The 19,483-nt window shown below is 41.0% G+C and overlaps 1 protein-coding gene across 1 annotated transcript in view; it reads right to left on the bottom strand.

Annotated features, from left to right (window-relative positions):
• The window catches only part of ctnnd2b (catenin (cadherin-associated protein), delta 2b), a gene marked incomplete at its 3' end in the record, with an annotated part of 156,874 nt that overhangs the window by 69,261 nt on the left and 68,130 nt on the right, over nucleotides 1–19,483 (bottom strand). Inside the window, exons 4-5 of the mRNA XM_080503751.1 lie at nucleotides 5,634–5,668; nucleotides 3,282–3,398 (exon numbers count right to left, since the gene is read on the bottom strand). Of these exons, the coding sequence (XP_080359877.1) occupies nucleotides 3,282–3,398; nucleotides 5,634–5,668 (152 nt within the window). The remainder of the gene's footprint in view (nucleotides 1–3,281; nucleotides 3,399–5,633; nucleotides 5,669–19,483) is intronic.

The raw sequence follows: 19,483 nt of genomic DNA, 5'->3' as shown, positions 1-19,483 counted from the left end.
TAAAGAACAGAGAACTCCTAGAGCCAGCGGTCAATATCCACAGCACAGGACAGATAAAGTCAGCAGCTAAAGGCAAGAGGAGTCACTGTGAATAAGACTGGTTGGAAAATAAAGCTTTACCAAACTGAAAAGTCACTTCAAAATACAGCGAATAGCTCCTGTAGGCAGTGTGGCTGGTAATATTGCATTATTTAAAATGTGATATCAAGCTAAGGGTGCTGGCTGAGTTTACTGGGTCAAGGCCTCCATGTCTTGTGTAGGCACATCTTGGGCACACACATTAGTGCACACAGGCAGAGGAAAACGCATCATGCAGCAGGCAAAATTATACTCCGGGCCCGTTTCAAATGGGTTCACCGCCTCTCGTACACAAACCCAGATGTGCATGTTGAAAGCAAGGGGAGGTTTTTTCCACAGCCTTTGTTTGCCACTTTAGGTGTGTTTCATATGGGTAGAGTAGCCTTAAGGGAAGCAAAGGGCTTCATAAATACATTATCACTCCAATGGCAAACACTGAAGGCTCCACTGAACCCGTCTGAAGTGAGTGCATGGGTGTGAGTGGAAAGAAACTGGGATGCACTGGTGGACGAGAAGGGAAGTAACGGGGTGCCTTAAGAAGATCAGAATTTTCTAATCTGTTTTGAGTGAAGACACACACACACACGCACGCACGCACGCACGCACGCACGCACGCACGCACGCACACACACACACACACACACACACACACACACACACACACACACACACACACACACACACACACACACACACACACACACACACACACACACACACACACACACACACACACACACACACACAGCTTCCATCCAGGAGCACACAGCGCCCCTGCATACACCTGCATTCAAGCAGTTGTGACCCGAATAGACTTGTTTCAGCTCATTCATCTCTTTTTATTCTACACACACAAAGACTTGAGAGGTTTCTTTCTTTCTTTTTTTTTTTTGTGGCCACTGTACCCGATTGACACGTTTTAATATTTCATTAGTGTGTGTTTTTTCGAGGCAAATGCTGAGTTTGGATCACACACATAAAACTGCATGCGCAATGAAAAATAAGTGGGTTTTGTGGTTTTACACACACACACACACACACACACACACACACACACACACACACACACACACACACACACACACACACACACACACACACACAAAGCAGCGTGAAGCATGAATACATGAGCGTATTCTGCCGCTACGTCATACAAATTTGCACTGCGACTTCGGTTAAAAAAATTAATAAAATAGAAATACCCTGCTGTAATGAGCATGTGTGTTGCATGGAGGTGTGTCTATTTGTGCTGCCTGTGTGTCTGACAAAACACCTAAAACCAGATCCCTGTTCACTGAAATTACATACACACTTTTTTATTCCCCCAAAAGAAAAAAAAATAACTCCTCTGATCCCTCAAAGTGGTTTGGATGTAACTCCACACACTTGCTTCATTCAGCACGCACACAGCTATGAATATGCAAACAGTTGCTGCCTCTATCTCCACCCACCCCTCTGCCACTTGCCGGCAGCTCGAGCTGAGCGGCTCACCTTCGACTGTGCTTATCAAACACACAACCCCCTGCTTGTTTTGTTGACTAACTAACCCATCTTACATGGTAACAGAGGAAAAAACAAAACAGATTGCTTTTCCGTTAAACGTTCGTGAGTAAGAATGTTAATACTATGTTAATACAACATCAGACATGTAATAGAAGACGTGGCTTTACTTTGACAAAGTTGTCAAACCACTTGCGTTTCTAGTTATTAACCATTTCAGTCCTGATGACCACTTTTTATTCTGTATTAACATGAGTGTGCTTCTTATTTCTATGCAAAAAAATGAAATGCAAATCCAAATATACTACATGAGGTTTGATGGTAATTTTCGCCTATAAATAGTTAAAACGGCAGCAAAGATGGCTGTACATGTCAGTATGTTGGCTCGATGAAAAAAAATATGAGCGTTGTTTGTTCGGTTCTGAGACACAATGAGCTTTTACTTATATTTAAACATCCTGAATGGACTGATCAACTGGCCAGGGTGGACCATACATCTACAAACATCTTGCACGTGTGCCATAAGCAGTTAATCCATACAGTACAGGCCTCAAGCTTTCTCTCCATTTCTCTCCTTCTCCCCGAGGTTATAAAGTATATGCATGCCTGGTTATGAGCACGTATAGCCTGCACTGTTTACAGTAGTGGCATGTTGGTGGATGTGCCTCCCCTCTCGATGAACAGCAGGCCAGCTGACACCTCAGCAAGGAAGGATTAGCATATCAAACCGCGAGCTACGACTCTGCATGTCTCCTGACAGCTACCTCTCTCCCATGGGGTGGAGTATAGAAAAAACATGGGTATCATCCCCGGGACCGAGCGTGGAGCAGCGAGGCACAGGGAGTAGCTCAGGATGTCACTGAGTGCTCTTATGAATAACTACTTTGTATTCTGAAATGGAAACATATTAGAAATGTTTTTCCCTTCTGTCTTCTGAACTGATTTCCTCTGTCTCTCTCGAGCAACATGAAAAAGGGACGTTTAAAATTAAATTACATCAGTTGGAAATCATAGGAAAGCTGCAATCATGCTCGACACACTAACACACAAGAAACATGGGTTTTGTGAATTGCTGGTTTTCTGTTTGAGCGTGCCGTTTGGATCAGTCGCACTTTTACTGCAAGTAATAAAATTCAGTGAAAGACAAAATTTGTGCTGCATTTAAGTGCTGATAAGCTCATGCTAATCAGAGTAGCTACTTGCCAAAAGAAAGAAACAGTTGCAGACTTGATTCTTTCTTTAATTTTTAATTCAAGAAAGGACTGAACAGACTCTCATATAAGCCCCATTGCTCGGTGATGCTTGACAGATGGCCAATTTCTCCCCCCAATATTTTTTCTCAATGTGTTCTCAACCTTTAGTGAATAAGAGTCAGGTTCAACTTAAAAATATTTGAAGTAACTGAGTTGGAACTCGTATTTTCTTTTATCTTAAAACATTTGTTCAATCTTTCCCAAACAGATTGAATTGTGAGGCATTCAGGGAGCCTCTGTAAATTGTAGCCTCTACTTCCAGAACACTAATTTCTTCGTACATTCTTTCACATCCAGCCGGTTAATCAACCCCACTACAGTTTCAGGTGAATATCAGCTCTTACTGATGGATGATGACTATTTATTTTAAAACAGTCGTTACAGCTGGATCAGTAAACACTGAAACCAAAATAAATTGTTGTGTCATTCTCCTTAAACACAAATTCTTACTATCTCCTGTAGACGTGTCCTGTGAATCCAAGATGCCCGACTCCTGAAGCGATCGGATGCATGAGTCAACCAGCTCCAGGCCTGTCGTCAGCTCCTCCTCTATGTCCTTCTGGCCATCTTCATGCATTGATGAGGGAGAAACATATAGGTGGAGGGAGAGACAGTTTTAGCCTTCACCAACTGTGACATGGGACTTGCATCAGTGTATGTGCTCATCTGGATTGACAGGCTGCATTGGGTACAGGAACTCTTTGCTTCTATCACCTCACTATTACCAATATGATCTTAGATTATGGCACACCTGTCTAGTCAGGTGAACAGAACGTTCAGCACTAGTACTGGGTAAAGGAATGTTCGTTGTGAGTGCTCCTGCATCACAGTGAGAAGACCTTGGTTTGTTATAGGGTTTCTATTTGTTTGGATGTTGGAAGATTGGATCTGCTTTTTTTTTTTCTTCTTTTCTCTCAATAATTTGCATGCAAGGTTAATTGGTGAGCTTAAATTGTCCAAAGGGGTGACTGTTGGGGTGTACCCCACCTATGTCCAAAATCATCTGGGGATCAAGTCAACCTCAAGTCTATTTGAAGACCTAAATAGACAAAGGGCAATTCTTCATCTGACTGGTCATGACTTTTATTTGAACACTTTGATGGCCCCTTGAGTCTCCTCAAAGCTGTAAGGCTCCATTATGTTTGAAAAATTCATCCATCAACATGTGAAACTACATATTTTTTTGAGGTGGCATCACTATGGTAAATGCAAGAAAATCAACATGAAAGTCACAACGCTTCCAGTTGATTGCACTCAATCAAGATCTAAATCATGCAAAAACCCTTATCTAAATGCTCCTGTGTGTCTGTGATATAGCTTATGGTGTTATTCTTAGTATTTCAAGAAAATGCGAAAGCGCAATCTCTCGCGTGAGCGTGCAATTTAGTGCACTTTACGTAGGATCTTAGGCCCTCTTCTGTCGATATTACACACCAATCTACTCGCTGTCTGACACAGTAATCTTGAAGCTGTTGACGCTCAAAATACAAATAGAGCAGATTCTATTAGTCTGCTGCTGATTAAGTACTAAAGAGGTGGCCTCACTTACGTCTCATTATAGAACAACATGCCAGGGTGAACTCCCGGGTCAAGGGTAAAAAATTAACTGATAATCCTGCAACAAATCTTGTGGGACAGGGGTCCACCTTGTACTTGGATTCTAGTCGTTTGTCTGTCAGAGAAAGGCTGATAACATGCCCAGTGTCTTCAAGCTGGAGAAGGCTGCCAAGGGGGATAAAAGCTTACAAATGAGTCTTAGGAGCAACATTAATCTCTTATCGAGACGGGGGAGAGAAACGGTAATAGTGGAGGCCTTAGCGAGTGGATTTAGGAGGCTGATTTTATTGACTTCCACTGACAAAATTGCAGCCGGATGATGTTGACGTTGTTGGTGAAACATTTCCAGAGCTGTCTGCGGCATTATGTTGGATTTATACTCGGAAATGCACATGAAAACCAAAAGTAATTTTTAAACCCGTTTGATCCATTAGTGATGTGTTCTTAAAGAATCGCAAGAGATGAGATCAAAAGGTCTGGCTGGATTGATGAAATTCTTTTCTTTTTTTTTAAGAGTAAGTTTAGTATTTCTGAGGGTTGGCAGTTGGAGTAATGCTGGACCACATACGACACTGGAACTTTTACAAATGAAACATTTTAATCAGTAAACGTCAGAGTTCCCTTGGTGGCCACCCATTCAACGGCAGGTCAGACACCCTGCACTCAGACAATCAATCTACTCTCAACACCCGAGATGTCTCAACGTGACAAAGAACCCGAGAGAAAAACCTAAGAGTCATGCAGTAGTGGTGTTTTTTTTCAGGGTTTGTTTTTATTTTGTATTTTCTTTTAGCAAATTGCTGTCAAAGAAGTGGTCAAGCCAAAGAAGTGTCTTCATTAGACTTTCAAATTGTCTGAATACTCATTGATTCTTGCTGTCGTTTATGGAAAACACTTCCCATCTGGCACCCCAAACAGGTTCAACTAAATGCTGGGAATTATTTGAAAATGTTGTTTGACCTTTACTGATGAGAGGGGGGATTTCAGAGGCAGAGGGTTTTAGTTCAAACAGCATTTTCTACTCCGGGTTTTGCGTGTAGAGAGCAAGTCTGTTGAGTGTTTTTGAGTGCATAGCCAGCGTAGTGTTTGTGGAGGATTGCATCAATATATTGTGAATGCCTGAAGGAGGAGGTTTACAATGGCAACCAATGCAATGAGCACAATCAGCAATGTGCAGTGCTGAAATCCAAACAAAGGAGGACATAAAGACATAAACCCATAAAGGTATTTAGGATGAAATATTACCTTGGTTATTCCAGCGAAACTTCTCATCTGCAGAACTGCAATAGAAAAACAAGAGAAAAAAAAGAAAGGGTGAGAAATATGAGGAGTTTTCCCAGAAAAAAATTGATGGAACACCAACACAATGTCGTATTATTTAATTCACTCTCCCGGGCTAAAAACATAAAAACGAGCCATCAAATTTCACATTATACATCTGTTCTATAATACAAATACCAATAAGATCATATGTTTGGCGTTGGAGATTTTTTAATGGTTGTATTGAGTGCTGCACTTTGGGAGCAGTTTTCATTACTTTGACTAAAGGCTGCCATCGAAATACAAAAAAAAAAAATACACACCGAAATAAATTGCTGTCAGGCTAAAAGCAAGTTTGTTCATGGACATTTCTTTTGCAGAACTGAGGAATTTTATCCAGCAGCAGTGTTATCTTGTCGTGGGAAAGATTTCAGAGTGGTGGGCACAAAGGGATTTGAGATAAAAAAAACAAAAAAAAAAAACATTGTTAACAGGGCAGTGAGAAAACAGTGTAAATTGGACTGGGACAGAGTCTTTTCTCCAGAAGGAGCAACGGAATAAAAACATTAAATAAGACGAGATCCCACACATACACATGGATGGATATGATGTTCTGCAGAGGCTACAAAGGAAGACTTTTTGTGTGGGCAAGCTTTGCTGTAACCCAGCTGAAACCTGGACCTGGGGGGGCCCCACTGCTCAGCAAGTTTTAATGTCTCGCTGCTCCAGCATACCTGACTCAAACAAATGAGTCGTTATCTGGCTTCTGCAGAGCTTGATGATGATGCATTCATTTGAATCAGGTGTGCTGCACAGGGAGGCATTTAAAAGCTGTAAGGCAGCCGGTCCGCAGAATCAAAGCTGAGAAACACTGTCCTCAACAGAGCACTAAAGCACATGTAGAAAACTGCAGGCTGTGGCAGAAATCCAAGCACACCCGCACAGCACCACAATACATTCAATCTTAAAAAAAAAAAATCGATGAATAAGTTATATGAAATTTAGCAAAGTACATAATAATTTCCTGTAGTTAAATATGACTAAAATGCCTCATTTTAAAAGGGAATTAGTAAGCGTCTCCCTGGAGAGTGAAGAACTCTCCACTGAGGATGTGTTGATGCGCTATAGCATTAATTAAAGTGAATGAGGGGCCGCACGGTGCAGCAGTGGTCATCGCTCTCGCCTCACAGCGAGAAGGTATGGGCTCAAATACTGCTCGGCCCTTTCTTTGTGGAGTTTGCATGTTCTGTCTGTGTGTACGTGGGTTTCCTGTGGGTACTCTGGTTTCATCCCACAATCTTAAAACAAGCATGTGAGGTTAATCGGGGATCCTACAATTGCCCCGAGGTGTGACTGTGAGTGTGTGTGGCGGTCCGTCTCTCTGGGTTTGCTCTGTGATGGACTGGCGACTTGTCCAGGTGTAGTGTTTAACCTTTCCTGCTTCAGCCTCCAGACCGTGGTTGAGAAACACAGGGGAGACTTTAACCTCTGCTCCAGGGCCGAAGTTGTCCTCAGCATGGACGTTGTAGTATTTATTTGGCAGTAGCTTCCTGTAGAACTATACATTTACTGCTAACTATGACTAAGCTAAGCCTGCTCTGATCACCTGCTCCCCTCACTCACGTGCACACATCGCATGTCATAAAGGGCCACACACACCGATAATGCCTGCCTTTGCTCACAGTCAGGAAGGAAGGAAGGAAGGTAGCAAAAGTTAATAAACAAAACAAAAAAGCACTCAGTGAGATAGTGGCCAGTGCTTCAAAACCTGGTTGAGGGACTTTATGTGAAGACTTTGCATGTTCTCAGTGTGCATGGTTGGGTTTCCTCCCACTGTCCAACAATATGCTTTTGTGGCTTTAAATTGCCTGAATGTGTGAACGTGAGAGTGTGTGATTGTCATTATGTTGGCCCTGCAATAGACTATTGATCGGTTCACAACCTTTCGGCCTGATAACCCTAATATGGATGAAGTGGTATGGAAGATGGATGGTTGGATGGATGTGACCACACTGTTTCCATACTGTGACCCTAACGTTTTTGCTGTGATCAATGCATGTTTATCTAGGGCCCCTCACTTGTTCAGGCAAATGTTTTCTTTGGTAGAAGATGAATTCAAATGACTTATTGTGAAAATGGCCATGTAAAATAGCTGAAATAATTCATGCCTCTGGCTGACTCGTTTCCTCATTCTGTCCTAAACGTTACATCTCTGCTTACAAATCTAACTGCTAAATTCATGTCAAATAATTTTTCATTTTTGTTGGTCACAAACCAAAGTTCTGACACTTGTTCTAACAAGGCTCTTACACCCTCATCACATTACCTTTCCTGGCTTGACTGATCACGGCAGAAACTACACACAGTCAAGTCAATAACACAGATCAATCCAAACTGCGTTAGTCACTGCCGATACAAGCTGAGCCATACAGTTATATAAGTTGGCTGCAGGCATAATGCAGTACAGATAATTGGCTTGCCAACAAGTGCAGCAGATCAGTGTAGTGTGACTTCATTCTATGTACACCATCCACTTTTAAGTGGTTGGAGACTCTCTGAATGAAAGCATCATCCCTAAGTTGTGTTCAGCGCTCCTCTGAAGAGCAATAAGCACTTGATTTTTGAGATTTCCTGATTCCTCTTTGGAGGCCTGTTGAATCAAACAGTCCCGAGTGGATCGAGTGCTGCCTTTAAATATCTTTCATAACCACATTCGTCTCAACTGCTCAATGTCCAACCACTCGCTAATAAGAATTGAGCACTCGGAAGTTGGTTGCTCTGCGTGTAAGCCTTAAAAGTAGACTACTGGATGGTAAAGCACAATGAAGAGGAAATATGCAATAAGAGTAGTAAAGTGCTTATGATAAGGAGAAATGATGAGCGAGTTTTTCAAAGAGATAGAAAAGTGTTTCCTTTTTTCTTCCAAATACTCTTACCGCTTTCTTTGTCAAATAAAACCATGTATAACGCTTATATGCTGTACATAAAGCTATAAGTTGAGGGTAATTAACATGTCCAAAGGGCTGAAAGGAAATAAAAATGGTTAAACTACACTTATAATTTTTATTTATTGCCTCTTATAATAGCTGAAGTTGCAATTTACGTGGATACAAGTATATCAGGAAAAAGGTCAAATTGAACACTGAGGATCAAATTTGGTTGAAGTTGTTTTAGTATGTAGGAACAAAACATTGTTCCACCTTACAGAAGAGTCGAAGTGGCAATTTTAAGTTGTAAAATTACAGAAACTCTGACTGGCCTATTTTGTAATGTTTTTCCCCCAATTTGTTACTTGTAACTTAGTAACAGTATCTCCTCTAATACTGCTGTCTGTTTGAAAACGAATAGCATTTTCAAATAAAATCCTCCATGCCTGGAACTTGAAACCTTTATGGCTGGAAACGTCAAACGTTATTCACTTCCTGAAAATATGGAACAGCTGCTATTAAATCATCCCATTGATTTCCTCCAGTCTTCGTTCTTATATGTGCTGTGTGACGGATTGCAACGGAGAGCCAAGGGGTACATGTTCATGGGGCCCTTTGTCAGCAAAACAGAATCCTCATTCATCAGGCATTATTATTGCCAAAAATAAAGAGAGAGAGAGAGAGAGAGAGAGAGAGAGAGAGAGAGAGAGAGAGAGAGAGAGAGAGAGCAATAAAAGGACAAAATGCATCACACAAAGCAGAGCAGTACAGATAGAGACTGAAACCCGGTGTCTGGGAGGATGGAGTGTGTTTATAACAGACAAACACCTGAGACGGAGCTGGATGATCAGGATTATTATCACCAGTCTGGGTTCAGACAGGCAGTACTGATGGCACAGGCTGAGTCAATGTTTTCTTAGTGTCGTGCACATCTTTTTTCCTGCAGTAGCTAATGTCAAAATGTTGGCTGCAAAAAAAGCACCTGAGTGAGGGGGTGAGTGCGTATCGTTTATTGGTGGTGGTCAGGATGTGACGCCGGAACCGAACTGTGAGGAAGGAGGCCAAGTTGTGTGAGCATCTAGTGGTCTCATCGACACAAGGTTGAAGATGGAATATAAAACAGTTCTAAGTGTGTCAGATTCCTGTCAGACCTTGGGGCCAGTGTAGAAGTTTGTTCACATTATCAAGAGTAGTAAAAGAGAACAGACAGGACCAGCGAAGAGAAACAGAATTAGATCAGGAATCACTGAATATCTTGGAGGAGAACACGCACAAGAGGATGGTATTCTTGTGAATAACAAGACTATGTCTGACACAGTTGAACAAGATCATGAATCAGAGTCGCGGTGTGATCATGGTGTAAAAAATAGCTTTGGTTCAACGTTCAACCCTGGTAGCTCAGTCTTTTGCTTCATGTGGGTGGACAAAGATGGTGTTCAAGCTTGGTTTTAAAGCTCACACAATACAGATAAATGGCAGCATCAAGCTCTCATTGACCGTGTGTGTAAAGTAAAACCAATCCAAGGTTAAACACTTTGCTCTGTCTTAAACTTCAGAAATGTGGCGAGAAATTCACCAGGTGCACATTGGCTCAGGAAGTAACAGAAAATCCAAACAAACCATTACTTTAGATGAATCAATTCATAAGTACAGGGTGTAAACTGAAAATCAGATATAAAACCTTGGTTTGTACACTCCATACTGGAACTGGGTCCAAAGTTTAAGAAGCAAGCAAAACAGTAGGATATTTATGGCGGCACTGTATGAAATCTCGCTCAAAGATGTAATTTCTTTGGGTCTTATTGGATCCTTGGATATTTCACTTATAACCATAATCCTCCAGCATCGAGTTGCCCTGGTAATATAGATCAAAGGATTGCATGTGAGATTTGTCCTCTAAAAACAATGAATATTTTTGCAAAATGTGACCGTCTCTGATGTGAGAGCTGTGGAGATATTTCTGGAACAATGGAGATGGCAACATGATGGGATGTCACTCGCCTGGTGCTATTGATGCATTCATCATTGGTGGTGGTTTTGGGATTGGCCAAGCCGCCGTGTAAATAATAGCCACTTCACTCTACCACCTGAGCAGGTGCCCTCCCGGTCCGCTCCACACTCCTGGACACCAGGTACATCTAATCAGCGCTAACCATCTGAAACAGTTCATTGAACTCTTGGCCCAGGATACAGAGGGTCGGTGGGGTTTTTCTTTGCCCTCAGTAAATCTCTCTGGAGCGTCAATGGAATGTGACATTATAATTAGTGGAACAGGAGAAGACTAATTGACAGCAGGATGGGCTCGCCCGCTGCAGGTCACGCCACTGCACGGCACTTCATCACACTAATGATATAATGCTGAATGCATGTGTGGCTCAGTTTGTGTTTACAGCACGGCACATTGATTTGTAGGTGTGGGAATGTGCAAAGCTCACATGTGATATATATATATATATATATACATATAAAAACAGGTGACCGCCCGCAGAGGGCGAGAGGGGAATTCTATATATATATATATATATATACACACACACACACACACACACACACACACACAGTACATATATACTGTGACTGAGACGAACAGATCCACCTGTCAGTGGATTTGAATGTCATTAATAAATTCTCTTATGCTTTTGCACAAAATGCAAACATTACATAATCCCACATAATGCAATCTGAAACAAAGGACAATGTTGTTTACCTCAAAACTACTCAGCAACAATACCAGATTCTCTCAAAAGGCCTGCAGCTATTTTCACAAGCGAGAACAACCAACCTTGCTAAATTAGGATGACAACATCAAATGAACTTTCCATTCAAGTGTGAAAGTCAAACTGGGAGACGCACCAGACTCATTTCCAACTCAATTGCTTTAAAAACCAATAAACTGATTAATAAGAAGCAATTAGCAAAGCCTCAGTTTTAATAGCCATTTTGCCTCTTCTGTCTCACCAAATGAGCAGAATGGCTACTTATTTTAAGCAACACATTTTGTTTGTTTTAATAAATCAATTTCAGTGAGCAAGTTAACAACAAGCTCAACCGACAGGTTTCCCTTTTTTTGATGCCATGCACCATCTTCATATGCAAAATAAACCATCCCGGTGACACACTACTTGTTATGCTGCTGAGAGATTCTTGAGAGCTGAAAGAAGGCTCTGGCGATTTGACTTGTCATGGCGGGAAACTCACAGGTGAAACAAATTCTCTTAATGATGGCTCAGTTTTCCTTTTTAGGTATCTTTTTTCTAGCAATAAATCGTCATGTGCTGCACAAGGAGCCTGAAACCAGGTCGCCTGAATTGAACAGGGGTTCATAAACATGAACATGCACTTTAGCTGCTATGAAAAGCCAAAACGTTTGCAAGGGAAAAACTGGACAGCCTTATTATTCTCTGGTCTTTTACTAACTCACCCCCCCCCCCACCCAGATGCTTGAAACATCTGACCCAAACATAAAAACACAGAAATTGGGGGCCTTGATATCAAGGCTATTTGCAGTTTATTCCAACAATTACATTCCCCAAAAATACGTTGGTTTTTTTTTGGGGGGTGGGGGCATTTATCATTGCAAAAAGTATTTATGAGAAAACACACACAGAAGTCCACACTGTGTGATTCTCAGTCTCAAGGGTGTGACCTTTTTAAGCCAATTGTACCTGATATAACTCCTCCAAACAAGACCAAAGTATAAAAGTGTGCGATCAAAACAAGCAGCAGACAACATTTGTTTTACCTTTTGTTACAAAACTATAAATTGAGCCTATTAGACAGAACTGACATATCGACTGCTATTTTTGCCCTATAATATCAATAAAATAAATGTGCATGTACATATCAATCTGTGGGCCAATTTGAGCTATAATTCAAACCAACCAAATAGCAAGAAGATAAAAGCTCTCTATTGCAATACTTGAGCCCAGTTATAACTCGCTGGCTTTAAAAGCCCTGTTTGGTATTCTCAGTGGGATGAAAGAACAGCTGGGAAGTGTAATTCTCTGTCATTTCAAATAATGATCAACTCATATTGGTATTTTCGGTTGCTCTGAAGAACACACTTTGGTTGTTTGGTGTTATTTCCAGAGAAAAACAGGTAATGTTACAAATCAAAGTGGCGCTCTTTGACCATCTCATCTCTGACTGGACGGTTGCATTAAGGGATGGAAAATAGAAAGAGCCAAAAGGGGACGGGGGGAAAGAGAAAGGAATAGGATCCAGAAAGAGTGGGAGGAAAAAACAAAGGCGATGCAAAGAGAGAGAAAATCAAAGAAGCAACGTGATATGAAGAGTCCAGAGGAAAAAGGGGGGAAAGACTGACAGAATATGATGGACAGAAGGAGAGAAAGAAAAGAGAGCTCTGCAAACTCCAATGAGGACGGCTTAAAAGAGCCAATGCCAGAGATAGCAATGGAAATCCTGCCATTTTATCTACCCAATAAACACATACCCAACCCAGTCCATATAATCCATGTATTTCCATGCCTTGCATATCATCTGTTATCTGTGCTGACCACAATGGCCCGTCCTCTTGTGGACAGAGCTGTTAGATAATAGAGCCACCCATAAAGGAAAGCAAAGGCCCTTTTAGCTCTTGGAAACCATCAAACAATAATGCAGCTTGCATCAATGCTAAATGAGATTTAAGAGCAAAAGCCACGCCGTGGTTGTTAATTTCCTCTGGATCCTTTTCAAGATATTATGTAAACAAACCCAATGGCTTTCAGAGTAAACAGAAAGCTGGTGACTTTTGCCAATGCATCTTTATTTGCATGAATTTCATTTCTAAATTAATCACAGGCTGTCAGTTTCCGCTCACCCTCACCTGCTTTATTGACATCTGAAGCATGTTAATTTGCATCTTCCTCACAGCTACAGATGCACTACTTCTAGAAAACTTATTTCCCTCTAAATTAAGCCTGAATCACCACCAAGGTTTTTCCCTCAACAACGCAAGAAGAAAAGTGCAGACTTACTTTGTTATTCCCTAAAGTCTCATCGATATTCATCCTCTACATTCCCTTGGCCATCAATCACTGCTGCTCGACTTTGCTTTACACATAATCATGAATTTTGGCAGTGCTGCTTCTTAGGTCTGCCAGCAAACACTGCGGATGCTAATATTAATTTATTGCACAAAAAATGAGGTAGACGGCCTGACTACTGTGATGCTGCACATTTCAGAAGGATGCATGGTGCCAGAATAAATCAGCAGGAAAGCCTGATGATTGCTTACCACTCTCACTCACACTTAAAGGTGTGATGGGCATGAAAACTATGTGAACCACATGTTCAATCCGGAGGAGAGTCTCAAAGGAGAAGCACAGAAGCTGCTCTGGAGAGAGGGACCAGGTTATATGTGGATTACATCTCATTCTATCACCTTAAATTGGATAATCCAGTATGGAAGATCAGGGATGAATGATCTCTCCAGGCATTTCATTACTGCTCAAAGTTTTTCAATACTAGCAATAGTGATAAACACTTCCACACTCGATAGTAATTTCAACCATCGTTACCACCAATACCAAGATATTGTCTGCTCGTCTCTAAAACGAATACATGATACATGCAATGAAAATAATGCCTCGACAATAAAAGCATTCTTATAACCAACGTTGTCCTGTATAAATAACATATTTAGCAGACGGGTGCATTCTACTGAACGTGGAGAAGATAAAAAGGTGGATTTCCCCCTCAGGGGAAAGAAAAAAAAAAAATTATAATAAGGTAATGGAAAGCAAATATCTGTTTTGCAGGAGGCCAAAACAAAACTCCAAATGAATGATAATGATGCTTCTTACCAAAGTGGATTTTCTTATAATCTAGCACAGCGGTGGCATATAAATACTTTCTAAACAACATGCTTACACTGTCACTGTGTTTGTGGCTGCCTACAGAATATAAATTCAATGTTCATTCACCTCTTGAGGCCTTTGGCTCTCACAAAATGCTTCATGATGTTCATACAAATGTTTATCTTCTCAACCAAAAAAACCAACATTTCAGAGTTTTAGAAACTATTTGCTTAAAATAAAAAAAAACAAAAAGAAGAAGTTAAGGCTGCTGAATTGTTGCTGCTCCTGTAGGAAATGACTAAAAAAAGAGTAACCAAAATGTGAGCACAAGCCAAAACAAACAATAAAGAAAAGATATTGGCTCTCCGAGAGACAACTGAGACTGCAGAGTTGAGTGATGGTCCTCGGTGGAATTATCATATTCAGCAACACTTTTAAATATTACATGTTTCTCTTTGATCCATAATTAATGCAAAATTATTGAGAAAGTACACAGAAAAATTTGAGAGTTAAAATTCAGAGTTTTGACCTCCAAAATGTCAATGGTGTTAAATCAACTCTGCAGAGATGTTGATGTTGAGGTGTCTTATTTCTGTTTATTTTCTACACTGTATTGTCTGTTTAGGAATAAATCTACTTCAGGTCAGCTACAAACCAGCAGATGTGCGTTAATTCAGATAGGTCCAAAGTAAATTTAGATATTCAGGGTATTGCAAAGTGAGGCATGATTAAAATATAAACTTTCAGAAATTCAGATATGAATGATTCAAATCTCCTGTTATCTAAACTCTATTTCCCAAAGTCAAAACTGTCACTGACAAACATTCAACTATTTAGAAAGTGTTATTCTATCTCAAGTGTGAGGAGCTATTTAAACCACAAGACAGTGTTCAAATCAACATTGAAGCAATTAAATCAACATTGGAAGTTTTTGTCGTGATATAATTTCTGCAGTCACAGAAAACTAAACACAAATTTGTAGTGATTATCACTACCGCTGATTACCATTATTTGTTCTTGTGTTTCTCAAAACGATCCAGTTATCCGAGCGGTAATACACCATCCACACATTGGAGCATGGGTAATCTATGCACAGGCTTTACGCTGGGATGCATTGGGACATCTCACAATATTCATTGCACTCTGCATTGCAAAACACAATTAGCTGTTATTCAGCCATTCCAACTGCTGTTGGTGGATTTCCATGTTTAAGCTGTAATACAATATTACATATACAATAACTCCGATGAGCCAAAATCTTGCTTATGAGAAACGAGAGAATAATAGATGAGCAGCTGATAACAGCGGGAGTCCTGAGACATGAAAAGCATCCGTGGTGTAAACTCTGTTGCGATGGCTGCTTCTGCATGAACTGGATACTGTCCCAAATATGACCTTTACTCGGGCAGGAGGTAGTCTTATACTGCCTCTCTGCAGGTATACACACTTGGCACAGCAAAATGACAAGAAGCCAGTTTGCTACAGAGAGTAGGGTGTAAATGTCACAGTGTTGTTTTTTTCCTCCAGTGGGAATGATCGCAGTGTGTCTGCCAGAAGCTCCAGGAAAAGTGCCATATAATACAAATACAGACAGCCAGTATCACAAGCTGAAATTACATCAAAGACGGCAATAATTCACTTTGCTGTAAGCAATAAGTTGCAGAATTGACATTAGCTGAAGTTGCTATATTACTGACATTTTCCTTGTGTCTTCAGACTACAGTAAATTAACATTTCTGACTTTTGGAATTTCGCAGCTACAAATACATTTTGTCTTTTCTTAGAAAAAGACAAAAAAAATGTTGCTTGGTAAAACTAAAATACACTGCAAACCTCAAGGTGAGCAGCTGCTTCTACTGACCATTCCAACAATACACAGACATATTGCTATTCTAAAGATATTGATTGAAGGTACTTGTTCGGGTATTTAAGATATGGGAATACGAATGTAACACAGTTGGCATTAACCTTTCATAGTGAACCCAAAAGAGCTTGAACAACTCAGATCATGTCCAACATAACATAGAAAAAGCATATAAATCCATACAGCCTCAGGAAGAAACATGTTGAGTTTGGGGATGTTTCGTCAATTGAAATAGAAATCCGGCATACATTTCCTGCTGCCATAGGTATCACTCAGTGCAGTCCATCAGCAGGCAAGGGGGAAACAGCCCAGGCACATCCCAGAACGGCTATTGTGGACCTTTAATTACCGTCTGAGCTGGAAGACAGAGGACCCCAGTGTGCTCTGGAACTATACGCTTTATCTTGCTCGGTCACATGACATTTACCTTATTATGCATTATGTTGGAACAATAGCCAACTGTTGCAGCTTTGTCCAGGTACTATCTGACTCCCGCTGTATCTCATATCTCAAGAGAGGAGAGAAATTAACAGGTTGAAAATGTCAACAGCCTCAGGAGATTGCTGAACATCGTGACTCATAGGACGTCTGTGTAGTGCATAATGCATGCCTGGATGGCGGAATAAGGTGGTGGGAAATATTTCAACTCAAGTTCTAAACCTCTGTGAATATTAGATTCGGCTCTGGAAAGGTAGGCTCTGGCCAAAGACAGTGAGTCACAAAGCTGAGGTGACTCATGTCAACCCCTGACTTCTTTGGCAAAACTCTGGAGGAATATGAAAGATGTGATTTACATATTTAAATCAACGTCTGAATCAGCAGATTCCCGTGACCTGACAGATTTCCATCGTGAATTTTAGCTCAACCTTGTTTTGTTTCTGAGCAAAACACTCTTAAAATCAGTTCTACACTACCTTCTCAGTAGGTGTGGAAGAATGTGGAAGAAGAATCCTTTGTCACATAAAAAGGATTCTTGGGTTAATCCCATTGCTCATGGAGCCACACAAACCAATAAAGTCATCACTGTAAAAGTTCATACAGCAGTTATAAGATCATGCCATTTGCAGGAGGAGAGAAATCTGAACCAACAGACTGAGGGTATTGGAAGTACAATAACAAGTGGATGAATTAATGAGGAACACCATAATTATGCAGTTGATGTGGTGTAAAATGTTCAGATCATATGTGTGTTTATGAATAGTCAGAGAGAGAAAGAAATGTGTCACCCAACATCTCTGTTTCTCAATCAGTAATAGGACTTTCTAACAATGCACTTAGTGAAAAAAGAAATAAAAATGGAGCAGTTAAAGTGAACAGAAGAACTCACCAGCAACAAAAACCAGATAATCAAATGAAAAACTCATACAATGTGAAGTCTGTCAGTCAATGACCGTCTATTAGCACTTTATAGTCTTCCAGTCAGATTAATTGGCCTGTCTTATTGCGCCTGCACCCAAAAAAGAGCGGGAAAAACAAAAACGGCAATAAAGATCAACTTTGGTGGTGCCTCAAATTAAATAATGCTGCTCGCCAGCAGTGCTGCAGCAGATTGCAATCACCATAGAGAATAACTAACAGGAAGCTGAGCTCTGTGTCTGGCTTTGGCTGATAATAAATAAATATATATATTTTTTATTTTGTGTCAAACTGTTTTATTTTTTGGTTTACAAAAAAAAAAAAAAGAATAATAAAAATAGTCTCAAGCTGCGTAACTGGAGCTGGGACAGCGAAGGTGAAGGAAGATATTTATGTTGTTTGGCTGTGATGTGCAGGAATTCAGGCGAGGTGGAGGAGAGCTTCATTTCCCTCCCCTCTGCCATCATGAGAGAGGGAAACACGAGACCCTTTGAAGCGAGTGATTAAAGCGCAGCGTGATGAGGTGCAGCTCGCCATTTCTGTTACCCTGTCCACATGCTCCAAACACAGAGAGAGAGAGAGAGAGAGAGAGAGAGAGAGAGAGAGAGAGAGAGAGAGAGAGAGAGAGAGAGAGAGAGAGAGAGAGAGTCAGAGAGAGAGAGAGAGAGAGAGAGAGAGAGAGAGAGAGAGAGAGAGAGAGAGAGAGCAGAAGTCTTCTGTGACCCGCAAAATTGGTCAGATTGACTCCCTGGTCTGCCAGAGTGGGAGACGGCCATTTTGACTCTGGGCCAAAAGTTAAATGAGAAGTGAGGAGGAAGACATGTTGGTTCTCTGTGTGATACCAGTCAGTCTCTCCAGAAGCACTCCATGAACTGCCCCGAGACAGATGACATTGCTAGGGGTATCTGTACGTCTGACAGCAGATGCATAATCCACAATTAGTTGCGATTTCTCGGAATGGGGAGCCGACGGAAATATTTCTTCACAAACATGATGTCACAAATGATTGGTTGTGATATAGTTCTATTGTCGAGTGCTGCGCAGGCGATCAAGTCTTTCTTCAAGTAGAATGCATTTCCATAAAGAGTCTTTGAGAGCGACCCTTCAATAATGATCAGTCATCTTTTTTTTTTTTTTTTAACCATACAAGCTTTTCCAGTGATCAAGGGCCGAAATATCGAGCCTGTCAAGAGCTATAAATAAGTGCGACTGTCAATAGACAAAAACCTCCCTTTGGGATAACTGTTCAGAGGCCATTTGTTAAAAAAGACAGCCCTGCTTTTCTCTCTGCAGGAATAGAGGTTTTGTCTTATAATGGACTGAGCACTTCAACTTTGTTACAAATCATTCACATAACACATCCTGACATGCTCTCTCATCTCACGGTTTTAGAAGCTAAAAAAAGGATACTTTGAGGAGAGGGAAATGCTTTCCAAGCTACTGCAGTGAAGCATACCATTTTACTTCCATTATTTCCACGGGGAATTTGTGTCCCCTATGCTGCTGCTGGACAAGTTCCCCACAAATACCTCTACAAAATAAACGATCCAGTGACAAAACACTCGTGAGCTTTAATACTCCTTTATTGAGCTCTTTTTTCTCCTTCTTCTTTCAGAATGACAAGCTGAAGCTGTGTCCATCTCTTCTCCAGCTCACTGGATGTCAAATCAATTGGCTGTCTTTGGACTTGGCCTGTTGCACGCTCAAATTCGCCATTGCACACACGCACAGTCAGAAGCAGCGTGCCAGGTCTCCTTATCAGGATCGATCAGGTCCGGCCAAGCCACTTTCCTCGATGGCTGACGTCCAAAGATAAATAAAAGAAAACATCAGTTCGCCGCCAAAATGGCAGAGGCTTTGCTCTCAGTTCTATTGTGCCGTTTGCAG

Source organism: Blennius ocellaris, assembly GCF_963422515.1.
Source record: "Blennius ocellaris genome assembly, chromosome: 10".
NCBI lineage: Eukaryota > Metazoa > Chordata > Actinopteri > Blenniiformes > Blenniidae > Blennius > Blennius ocellaris.
Note: the sequence above shows the minus strand (reverse complement) of the source record. Positions and strands in the feature narration are given on the sequence as shown.